General features: G+C 39.8%; 1 protein-coding gene across 2 annotated transcripts in view; it reads right to left on the reverse strand.

Annotated features, from left to right (window-relative positions):
* Window positions 1–1070: 1070 nt before the first annotated feature.
* Window positions 1071–12503, reverse strand: part of UHRF2 (ubiquitin like with PHD and ring finger domains 2) — a 126446-nt gene continuing 115013 nt past the window's right edge. For both annotated transcript variants that reach the window (XM_075827316.1, XM_075827307.1), the window contains exons 12-17: window positions 9933–10095; window positions 9596–9733; window positions 6438–6675; window positions 5916–6076; window positions 2524–2622; window positions 1071–2298 (exon numbers count right to left, since the gene is read on the reverse strand). In XM_075827316.1, the coding sequence (XP_075683431.1) occupies window positions 2152–2298; window positions 2524–2622; window positions 5916–6076; window positions 6438–6675; window positions 9596–9733; window positions 9933–10095 (946 nt within the window). In that variant the 3' untranslated portion in view covers window positions 1071–2151. The remainder of the gene's footprint in view (window positions 2299–2523; window positions 2623–5915; window positions 6077–6437; window positions 6676–9595; window positions 9734–9932; window positions 10096–12503) is intronic.

Consider the following 12503-nt stretch of genomic DNA (forward strand, 5'->3'; position numbering starts at 1 on the left):
CTCCCCCCTCCTTCCCCCCTTTTTTTTTTTCCTCTCCGTTTTTCCTCTCCCTCTCACTGTCTCTGCTTTTCTTTCCTCCTTTTAATGTTCTCATGCTCGATTCTGGAATACCATGCACGGCTGCGGGTTCAGGGTGCATATCGGAGATTCCTTAAACATTTGTCTCCTGCGACATGGTACTCTCAGGTGACCCCATGCACTTATGTGATGCTGATAACTGACCTGTGACCTGTTGAATGTTTTGCACTGCCATTTTCGAACTATGTTGTATACTTTGAATGTTTTGTGATACAAAATAACAAAATGAAAATAAAAGAATTTATAAAAAAGAAAGGGTAAAAGCTGGATACTTGTTAAAAGGGTTTTCAAAAAGCCGAAAAAATTTGTCAAGGAATATGAAAAAAATTACGAAAGAAACATTATTTACCTTGTATATCACCCGCTGCTCCGATGGTCCTAACACTCTTTGTTAGCTGACCTGCATTGCTGAGGTGTCGACTACCCGCATATCACCGCTGCGACCAGTGCTTGGCTACAGCGGTCATGTGCGGGTAGTCAGCACGTCATAACTGCAGGACAGCTAACAAAGACCAGCAGAACTACCAGATCGGCAGGGGATATACCAGGTGATTTTTAAAAAAAATGTAACACATTCCCTGCCTTTTGCCAATTTTTTTTTTTGGGCTCTCGGAAAATCTTTTGTAAACACTTGTGGCCAGAGTGGATCAGCAGGGTAGTTATCCCTAGGTTAGAAAAAATATTTATCTTATGATTTCTCCTTATGTTGTACTTACTAAATTACTTGTGCTATTACAGTTATTTTTACAACCTATAGAATTGTGTATTGGTGTAGCTGAAATATCATAACAACACACATAGCTGTAATAATTCTACATAATTTTCCTGATGATAATAATCAAATTACCCAAATGTTTTAGGGTGCACAAGCTGTAGTATCAGAGTACTGGATAGCTTACCAGATCAAACATTTTTTTTTTCACTTATATATCAACAGAGACCATACATGAGACGCACACCACTTTATGCCAGCAATTAGACATAACCTCAAATAACAAAAAACAGAAACATTTTTATATAAAATGAGACATCGTTTAGAAAGAAAAATAACACACATAAAAAAGTTGGATGGTGGCCACAGGCAAACAGCACAGTCAGCCAAAAACATAAGCAACATTTCAGAATCATAAAATATTTAATAAGGTATATTTTAGGGAATATACTGTGTATAAAATTTGAGATCACAATAGGAAGCTATATTAGACCCTCTCCAAGCTATTACCATCACCCATTTGCAATGCTTTGCAGATTGTTTTACCACTGATACAAGGCTCTACTACAGCATACAACCTGAAAGCTAATACCAAAGTGACAATGTACAGAGAAGAAAAATCACAAGGCTAGAGAGTCGCAATTATCTCTAAGAGCAAAGAGAAAAAAAAAAGGTTAGAACACAGATCAAGTTACACTAATGCAGCAACAATGCATGTATATTGTTCTCATTAGTAATTAGTAGTCAAACTGCGCAAGGTAAAAATGATGAAGCAGAAAAAAGCTCACGGTAATAAAGTACAAATAAGCAGCTATGTAGAAGAAAAGAAAGAGGAAAAATAGTCAGAAGAAAAGAAAAGATTACAAATAATCTGCTGCTCTTTAGTCTAACATCTGTTTGCAACTAAGTGCTGTCAGGGTACACTGAGCCCTTCAGTCCTGAAGGTTTTTACGCGTCTTTGCCCTGCCACTCAATGTGGACTTCCCTTAGCACCGGAGCTAAGAAGACTAATGGACCAGGCACAACCTCCGGAGGCAGTGTGTTGCTGAACATCACATAACCGATCATTTCATCACTTAGTCTCCATGTTTTCTTCTCTGTCTTGAGGTAGTTAGATGAAAACAAGCAAGTATCAGGTGTAGTGGCAAGGATGCTGCACAGGTTCTTTCAAATCATTGGCCTTAGTAGGCAAACTACCTTGGATATGGAGACAACCAAGAACTGAAGACATGGTGACCTGGAGAAAGGTGGTGCTTGAGATCCATGGTGCCTGTTGGTCCACGTTCCTTTTCGTGATTTGAGAAGTATGTCTTTATTTATAAAAAAAGTCAAAAAGAGAGACTCTCTGGGAGCACAACAAATCATCGCCCTTTGTTGTAACCAGGAAAAAACTGGTCTAGCAGTGTCTGCAGGACCTTATTTGGAACCATATTGTAAGTCTTGCCTAGGTCATATCGGCATGCTGGACAAGTGTAGACCTCGGCTCGGAATGAGCGTTGCAAGCAGCTCTACATAACAATCACAAATAGTTATTAGTTTGTTTTACAAACAAAAGAGAAAATCCTAAGAATAAGGTATTAAGGTATGTATTTTATAGTAATGTCTTCTTTCATAAAAGTGAGTATATTATACTACTATAGTACAATACTGACTGATTTTCTAATAAATTTTTCTATTGACCACAAAGTGCTACCATAGTTTTCTAGTTGAATATAAAAAGAAACAAAACTCACTTTGCACACATTGTGGAGGCATGCCGTTGTGACAGGTTGATACACCAACTCTTGACAGCAGATGCACATGAACGTTTGCTCAACATTCTTCAGAAATTTCTACAAAACCAAACAATTTTATTTTTAATATTAACATCAATAGAGCAACTACCACAGCAAATGAAAACAGACATATTTTACATTTTGTAACGCAAGTTTTACCTCTGAACACCACTTAAACCAGCATGGAACTTTTCAAAAAGGAGACATTCAGACATAATCTAGGCACATTGTGGCGTATGTATTGCAGCTGCAACACCAGTGGTTAAAATCAATTGAACTTAAATCACTATAGGATCCTATGGTAATCTAAATTCAGTTCATTTAAGTTGCTGATGTCCGGGTGCCCATATTATGACCGTCTGAATGCAGCATATTGCTGAATACATACAGAATTCATTTTCTATGTTTGTGGAGTAATACAGTGCCTGTACACAATGTGGTGATGCTTTAATGGGTTACATTTCAAACAAGACTGATCCCTGTAAAAAAAACAACTAATACACCTTGGATAGAGGCTTTCTAGACCATGCAGGACTGTACTATACAGTTACCAATGTAAAGTAAGCTGGCTGGAGCACCTCGAGAGAGAAAATATTTTTGCCAAATGCAGCTGCGGAGGACCACATGCAGATAAAATTTGACCAGATTTGGCTGTGGATTTTACCTTTTGCATTGCAAAGGGGGAAATTCTCAGTGGAAAGCTGCAAGAAATCTGCAGAATTGACATGCTGCAGATTTGAAAATCTACAGGATGCCCTAAACTCCACAAAAAAAATGTTAAAAACCACATTCACATGCACTGTACTATCGTGGATTTTGGGTGCGTAAACCGCACCGAAAAATCTGTGACAATTCATCAACATGTGAATGCACCGTTAACATGCAACAGTTTACTTTAAATTCAAGCACACACTATATGTGTTTTTTTCAACAATACTTCAAAGAGGAAAAAGTTAGGAAAACGGAATTTAATAACTGTAATTCCAAACGTATCCTTAAGGCCCTTTTACACGGGCCAATTATCGTTCTTGGTTCAGCGGCTGATCGGATCTTTTATGCAGCATTAAAAATCATCGTTGTCGGCAGCAAATTTCCCTATGTAAACAGGAAAATGCACAACCGACATGATGAAAATATATAGGGATTAGCGCTCGTCCCTATACGAATCCACTCATTGCTCTGTGTGAAAAGAGCAAACGAGCGCCGATCAACGAGCTGTCTGGATGATTGTTAATTTTTATCTGTAACTAAGGCTTCGTTCACATCTGTGTCGGGACCCAGTTCATGGGTTCAGGCTGAGCTTTCCGTCAGGGGAACCCATGAATGGAATACAAATGGAAAACAAAGGTTTCATGTAAAGGATCTGCCAGGCACAACTTCTGTGTATACTCCCATAGATAATCAGTCTGCACCTGAGTCTATGTCTCTGAGACTGACTCCATCTTACACTACTCAGGATGGCAGGCTTAGGAGTGGGAGAGCCTATCATAGCCTGGCCAGACGGAGTTAGCTCCCGCCCTCGGTCTATTTATACCTGCCTTTCCTGTTCCTCCTTTGCTTGTTATTCTTCTCGTGTGGTTTCCTGGCCCTGCTGCAGCTCCTAGCTATTTGACCTTGCTTCATACTGACCCCAGCTTTCTGACTACTCTCCTGCTCTGCGTTTGGTACCTCGTACATTCCTGGTTTGACTCGGCTCGTTCACCTTTCTTGTTGCTCACGGTGTTGCCGTGGGCAACTGCCCCATTTCCCTTTGCTTGTGTCCCCTTGTCAGTTTGTCTGTCGTGCACCTACTGAGCGTAGGAACCGTCGCCCAGTTGCACCCCGTCGCCTAGGGCGGGTCGTTGCAAGTAGGCAGGGACTGAGTGGTGGGTAGATTAGGGCTCACTGTCTGTTTCCCAACCCCCCTGTCATTACATTTCCGTTTGCATTACCATTGAGTTCAATGGTGACTGATCTGGTGCAAATGGTTTCCGTTTGTCACCGTTGTGCAAGGGTTCCGTCATTTTGACAGAATGCATAGCACAGTCGAATACGGTATTGATTCCGTCAAAACGACGAAACCCTTGCCCAACGGTGACAAACGGAAACCATTTGCACCAGATCCTTCACCTTTGAAATCAATGGCGATGCAAACGGAAGCCTATGGTTTCCGTTTGTTTCAGTTTGGATTCCGTTCATGGGTTCCCCTGACAGAAAGCTCAGACGGAGCCCATGAACGGAGTCCCAACGCAGATGTGAACGAAGCCTTACTAGGATCAACAATTGGGTCAAAAGCTTTGTTGAAAAAACAAAAAAAGAACAACTATTTTAAAGTGTAGAACATATATTCATAAATATTATCCTCTTTATATATCTTTTATGTATGGCACAAAATGGCAGATTTATAAATGTATTTACGTCAGCCTTATTATACAAATGTGTTGGGAAAAGTGAGCGTGTCTTCAGAGCTGTACAGAGTGTGATTCATTTGTGAAACTTTTCAGCCTCTTTTCTACTTAGGAAAGTGGCAGAAAACAATGCCAGGTCTGACCTAGCATTGGTTTTGGCCTACGTCAGAATTATTAAAAGGTAACGCACTATAGAGATGCTGGCAAACCATTACGAATCACCCCCAATGTTCCGATATCGTTCACTGTACAAATGCAATCATTTAACATGTTAACCAGCAGTATGCGGTTTACCTAGATGCTTTTTGCCCTGTAATGAACTGAAAAGACAACATGAAGCTGTGATACAGATAATTGTAATGGAACCACATTGGTTTCTCCTACCACTTTAATGTGCACTTTTAGTTATAGATGGAAAAACAGCGATTTTCCACCTAAAATAAACATGCTTCATGCCCTTTTTCGAATGCCTTTGACAAATATGCCATTTTAGGCCCCCTTTTCCATCAAGTACGGGAGATCTGCTCTCCTGTACATTATTTTCTATCAAAATCAAGATTGGAGTGTGGCTTAAGGGAGTGGGGAAACATTCCCTAAGAAAATATTAGAAAATGTTTACCTCTGCCTTGTGCTGCAATCCAAACCTACTTTGCATTTAAAAAATACTTACAAGAGGGAAAATATCTCATACGTGATGAAAAAGAGGTCTTATTCTAGCCACTTACGTATTTTGAAATAATTAAAAAATGACTGCCAAGGTGCTGGTCCTTCAAAATTTTAATACCGGACATTATTTTCCCGCTGTGATTGATGCCTTCAGTCTCTATGTAGCACTGCAGAAATTTGCAGCTGTAAGGAAACAATGACGGTTCTCTCATGGAATTCATCATAACACAGCTGAACACAGACACAAGCTTGGAAGTACAAAACAGAGAAGTAACATCTTTCAGCTTTTGCACTTACTGGACCTTCCTTGATGGAGGAAAGAACTTCGTCCCAAAGTTTCTGGTTGAGAGAATCCTCTTTAATGAGCCAATGCTGTTGTTCAGTGAGTTGAAACGCTTCGCCTCGTTCTTCTTCTGACAGTTTAATCAATTTGGATGGTACAACCTCTTTTACGTCATCTAAAATAATGGGGAAAAATATTAGCCTAGTTGAATATTATGTGTTTTAGGCGCCTATGATTAAGACAAACAGAGCTAAACTGGAGAAAGTCCATAGCAGGGTTGTAATAAAGCGAATTGGGAGATTGCAGTAGCAAGAAAAATTATCAAACTTTAGACTATTTAATTTTTTTTGCATAGTTTTTTTTTTTACTGTAAAAGCAGTGAGACTATGAACCTGCCACTGGATGCTGTGATGATGGCTTTAAATAGGGTCTAGATGTTTGCCATAAGACATACTATTAGAGATTATCTGTATTACAATGTTGGGGATTATTCTGATTGATATATTGGAGTGCATATATACACGTAATAAATATACCATCATCAGTAGGTCTTTTCTGGTTTCCATTGCTTTGGGTGCTGCTGTGTCTTGAGCTGCTACGGGTAGAATGGCTGTGTTGCTCTGCATTATCCTGCTTGTTCTGGTTCCCAGTACCACTTTGGGGAGTCGGATTGTTGGGGCTAGCTGGACTACTTGGCTCGGATTTCACAGGCTGCTTCTTAACCTTTTCTTTTTTCTCTTTATTAGCCATGGCCTCCAAATATCCTTCTGGGAACTACATGAAATACAAAACATTAAACCCTAGATTTTTTACCACTTTAACAATGAAGAGGCAGAAGATATTAAAAGTCACATCAAAATTTTCAAAAATGGTTGCATTTGGAAGTATTTTTTACATTGATGAATTGAAACTCCACATGGAAATCCTCTCATATTTACATTTTGCTTATTTCATGGTTGATCTTCCTGCCTCACATTTCAATTTGCACACTTATCTCCTGCTCCTTACAAAGGTCTGCCCCGGAAGAAGCCGGAATTGGGGGCGAAACCGAGGGTTGGGCTGTTACTTTGGCGTGCTGTGAATGAGATTTTACTGATACGCGTGTTTTTATCATATCAGTTGTGAGTATAATAAATCGCTTCTGTTTCTTACAAGTGTATGGCAACACTATACTATCACACTTTATTTGGTCTAGAACAGGTGAATCTTATCCTAAGGCCGGATTCACACGAGCGTGTGCGTTTTGCGCGCGCAAAAAACGCCGCGTTTTGCATGCGCAAAAGGTCCATAACAGCTCCGTGTGTCAGCAGCATATGATGCGTGACTGCCATCATTATGACACTCTGTTTTTATGTTTGTAAACAGAAAAGCACGTGGTGCTTTTCTGTTTTCATTCATACTTTTTACTGCTGTTGCCCGAATCACGCGCGTCACATGGAAGTGCTTCCGTGTGCTGCACGTGATTTTCACGCACCCATTGACTTCAATGGGTGCGTGATACGCGAAAAACGCACAAATATCGGACATGTTGTGAGTTTTACCCAGCGGACATTTGCTGCGTGAAAATCGCGGACAGTCTGAACGGCCCCATTGACTAACATAGGTCCGTGCGAGGTGCATGAAAATCATGCTCGTTGCACGGACGTATTATACGTTCGTCTGAATAAGCCCTAACTGCTGATTGTGCTTGGACGACGAATCACTGGCCTGCAGCTTGCTCACACCCACTGTTCACACGCAGTGGTTTCAGACGTAATTCGGGCGTTATACGTCTCGAATTACGCCTAAAAAACGCCCCTAATACGCCTACAAACATCTGCCCATTGCTTTCAATGGGAATTACTATGTTCTGTTCCCACGAGTCTTTATTTTAAGCGTCGCTGTCAAAATACGCCGCGTAAAATGACGGCTCGTCAAAAGAAGTGCAGGACACTTCTTGGGACGTTTTTGGAAGCGTTTTTCATTGACTCCATTGAAAAACAGCTCCAAAAACGGGCGTAAAAAACGCTGCGAAAAACATGAGTTGTTTAAAAAAAAACGTCTGAAAATCAGGAGCTGTTTTCGCCTGAAAACAGCTCCGTATTTTCAGAAGTTTTTGCTCACTGCGTGTGAACATACCCTTAGAGTTAAAAAGCACAAAAATGATATTACAGTACAATTCCCTTACTCTTGTATCAGATGGCCAAATGCCAAATTGTGTTTTAACCAGGAATTGCCACAATTTTCAGAGGTTAGCAAGCAAGGTTTATTCCCAGATATGTTGAAAATAATAAATAAATAAATAGTTTATAGCGACTGCCCTCTAGACATTGAGTTAGTCATATTATTTTTTTTATAATTTACTTATTCCACCAGATGCTGGCTACCAGCAAATATTTATATTGCTAGTATATATTACATGGTTTATTAAAGTGTATGAAAATCCATTCTAATTAGTAGATTACGTTTTTTCAGCCACACCCAATACTAATAGGTGTATAAAAATAAAGCTACATAATCTCCCTATACAAAATTAGCAGTAGAATTGGTGCTTAGATCACTACCGAACAGTCTAAAAAAACACAACAACGTTTTGTCAGGAACTTCATGGATTGGGTTTTAGGGTAGGAACACACAGCGTAAAACAACTGCGGATTTTCCGCGACGGACTAATTGGGGAAAATCCGCAGCGTATTACAGTAGCAGCAGTGTGGGTGAGATTTTAACAAATCTCGTCCCCACACAGTGGAAAAATGCAGCCAAAAAAACGCACATAAATTGACGTGTGGTGTGGTTTCTTCAACCGCAGCATGTCAATTAATGCTTCGGAATCGCAGCTCTTCTGTTGCGGGTTTTCCCTTAGAATTCAATGGGGTGCTTAACCCTGCAACAAAGTAGTGTGTGTTGCGATATTTGCGGCGAAATCACAGTGATTCCGCTGCAAAAATCGCAAGTAATAAAAAATAAAGTTATACTTACCCCGAGTTCCCTGCTTCTTCTCTAGTCCGGCCTCCCTGGGTGAATTAACAGGCCATGTGACCGCTGCAGCCAATCACAGGCTGCAGCAGTCACATGACCTGCAACGTCATCCAGGGAGGCCGGAGCGAAAGTCAGAGGACGGAGGGGGTAAATATGTGCGATAATTTACGCAGTGGAATTTACGCCCGAAAAAACGCACCACAGCGTGGTGCGGGATTTCGGACGGCATTCCCTGCGATGTTCAGGGCGGATATGCTGCACAGCTTGACCCAGTGTATCCACCCTGAATACGCCGTTTGTGTACCTACCCTTAATTACCAGGCAGCTGCACACAACCATATGCAATGACAAACATAACCTCCAGTGTATAGCAAAGAACCATTATCTAAGAAGTTGTTTGATGTGCAAATAAAGGGTAAAATAGTGGCCAGAATAAAACTTTGGTAACTTTAAAAAAATGACGGAAAAGGTATAATGGTTTGCAACTGCCTTGTCTAGTTTTTAATAAGCCCCTTTGTTCTAGTGAAGTAAAATCATAATAGTTGAAACTTTGCAGCAGCTTTGGAAATCCATATAAAGAATGCTGATGATATAGCAGATACGAGGACCAACTCCATTCCATGGGTATGGAATGTGCAGCAAGTACACTTGGATGTGATGTTCAGCAATGTAGTGTACGTGTATAGAACAACGAAAATATATGTTGCTGAGAGGCACATACTATGTATTGTCTCACCTGCAAAGTTAGTCCAAGCTTTTTTGAACGTTCTATGCCCTCTGCTGTCCAAGGAGCAGGTTCCACATCATCCCTCCGTAAGAGATAGCGCCACACCAGAAACCCACACTTCCCTATTTCAGGCCAGTATTTTACCACCTATGTTAAAAATATTCAGAAGTATTCATTTTGTTTCCTGTGGTTTCATTATTCAAATTAATAAACATAAAACATTAAAAAAAGATTACCACATGCTAAAACAACAGCATAGGCATAAACAATCCCTAAATCAAAACTGTTCTAGTAACTAGTTTAAGTAAAGTAGTTATTAAGCAGTTATTCTCCTGGGGTGGAAGACCTTGTAAATGCCATCGTATCTATTGCCATCTTCAGGGGCATATTTGCTGATCCTGCGACCTTTCGAGCTCCGAACAACACGGACCGGCTTTCCGGCTCTCCAATTTTTAGACTCTGCTCCATCTTTATCATTCAGGGATGCATCACAGTTTAGTGCCAGGGCCCTACAAGAATGTACAAGATGAAAGCACATCAATTATTGTAAACTTCACATTGATATAAATAGTCTGTGCACTTATTCAATAACACAAAACTATAGTTGATGGTTATCTGGTCCTAGCCTACACGGGAATTGCTAAATAAAGGACTATCTTTTTATAGTCCATACCAAAAAACATTTCAGTAATTAAGGTAATGTATCAAGATTCTAAAAGGAAAATCTATATTTACGTACATTTCACACCAAATACAAGGATCAAATTGTAACCGTAATCAAGCAGGTCGTTTTCTCTGAGAAACTGCTATAAGCACGGGCTTGACTACTCTCTGCAATGTATATATATCATCAGGAGCGCTACCACCAGAATCCAAGATGTAAAGCAGCAGCATTTATAAAGTACAATATAAATGTTTACAAGCCGTCAATTTAACCAATACAGAAACGTAAGGCCCAGTTCACACAGAGTTTTTTTGGCGCGGTTTGATTTCAGTGGGAGGCGGAGGCATTTTTCCCCTGTGGGAAAAGAAAGCGACATGATCTTTCTTCTTGTGGTTCCATCTCTGACCTCCCATTTAAATCAATGAGAGGTAGAGAAAGCGTTTTTTTTGCTGCATTTTTTTTACCCCCAGCGCTCAATGACTGCGGCCAAAAAACGAGACAAAGTAAGTGCAGGCAGGTCGAATTCTGCCTCAAAATTCCTGAAGGAATTTTGAGGCTGATTTTTCTGCCTGCAAAAACCTCTGTGTGAACATGGCCTAGAAGTATCATTGACACATTACATTAGCCTAATTTGAAATAATGCATGTTATGTTACTTATACATAATTTTTTTTTTCTGCTTTTCATAAACGCTACTGTTTATAGTTGGATTTGCAAATGCAGCTTGTGATGGCCTCGTGGCCCTTGACAAGATGGGCACTAAAAATGCACAATATGACTGCTCTCCCCACTGCAGAACACATAAGATGGCACACACAAAATTGTTCTCATTGTTGTCCAGCTGCAAAGTGTAATGACATGCTGAGTAAATCAGGCTTATGTATATACACACACATTATATATATATATATATATATATATATATATATATATATTCTCTAAAAGCCTCATATCTCTGGTTAGAGACTATTCAGATGGACATAGACAGGGGCCTGATATAGTAATGCAAAAATCAATTAGGCTAGGGCAACATGGTGACTACTGCACCATGCAATGCTACAGCAACAGTGGGAAATTGGCTTGCTGTTTTATCTGGGCTAATTCAATATGCAATGAGGCAGTTTAGCAGGGCTTCAATGTACATTACAAACCATTTCCCAATTTATTTGCATTCAGATGTGCTGCAATGCTTCAGTTATAACAATATATGTATTTCCATCTAGCTCAAAGTCTTGCTCAAAATTGTTTTTGTATAAGTTAATATAAATATGCTCGAAGTTGGGAATATACAGTAAGTGAAAAAGTTAATGCCGCCCCTTCAATAAGTGCAATCTGGTAATATTTCCTATAACCAAAAATGGTGGTGCACCCCTGCCAGAAATAAACACCCAGTGCTATCATCCAATGTAAACTTACCTCATAAATACAGTATTTGTCACATTTTAATTCCCCTCAGAATTTTGTAAAGTGAAACTATTGCACAGCAAACAAAAAAGTACACACACACACATAGAAAATAAAATGAACACCTCATTGTTGTATACAAGAAAATGAACAAAAATAATCTCAAAGTATAGTAATATAAAGTAAAGTAAAATAGATCAACCAACAACTGGTAATGAATAGCAAACTCTTAGGCTGGGTTCACACAACCTATTTTCAGGCGTAAACGAGGCGTATTATGCCTCGATTTACGCCTGAAAATACGGCTCCAATACGTCGGCAAACATCTGCCCATTCATTTGAATGGGTTTGCCGACGTACTGTGCAGACGACATGTCATTTACGCGTCGTCGTTTGACAGCTGTCAAGTGCAGGACACTTTGGACGTAATTTGAGCCGTTTTTCATTGAATTCAATGAAGAACAGCTCTAAATTACGGCCGTCAAAGACGCCTCGCAAAATGCGAGGACGAGCAACTATGTCTGCAATTATGGAGCTGTTTTCTCCTGAAAACAGCTCCGTAATTTCAGACATAAATGCAGTTTACGTGTGCACATACCCTTATACTCTTCATCAAGGCTGCAAGCCCCGCAGAATGTAGAAATGTAATACAAAATGGTCTGTCAGTATTTCTTGTAACTGGTAATCATTCCCTCTTGTGCTGCTATGAAATCATAAAGCTTTATATAGACCGGAAAGGACATAGCACTACAAATGCGACTACATCCATATCATTAAAACAAACAAAAAACACTGCAGCTGTAAAGTGGACTTCCAGTTTGGAAGTACACTGGGTAATTTAAAAAAATAT

This window comes from Rhinoderma darwinii, chromosome 1, assembly GCF_050947455.1.
Source record: "Rhinoderma darwinii isolate aRhiDar2 chromosome 1, aRhiDar2.hap1, whole genome shotgun sequence".
Taxonomy (NCBI): domain Eukaryota; kingdom Metazoa; phylum Chordata; class Amphibia; order Anura; family Rhinodermatidae; genus Rhinoderma; species Rhinoderma darwinii.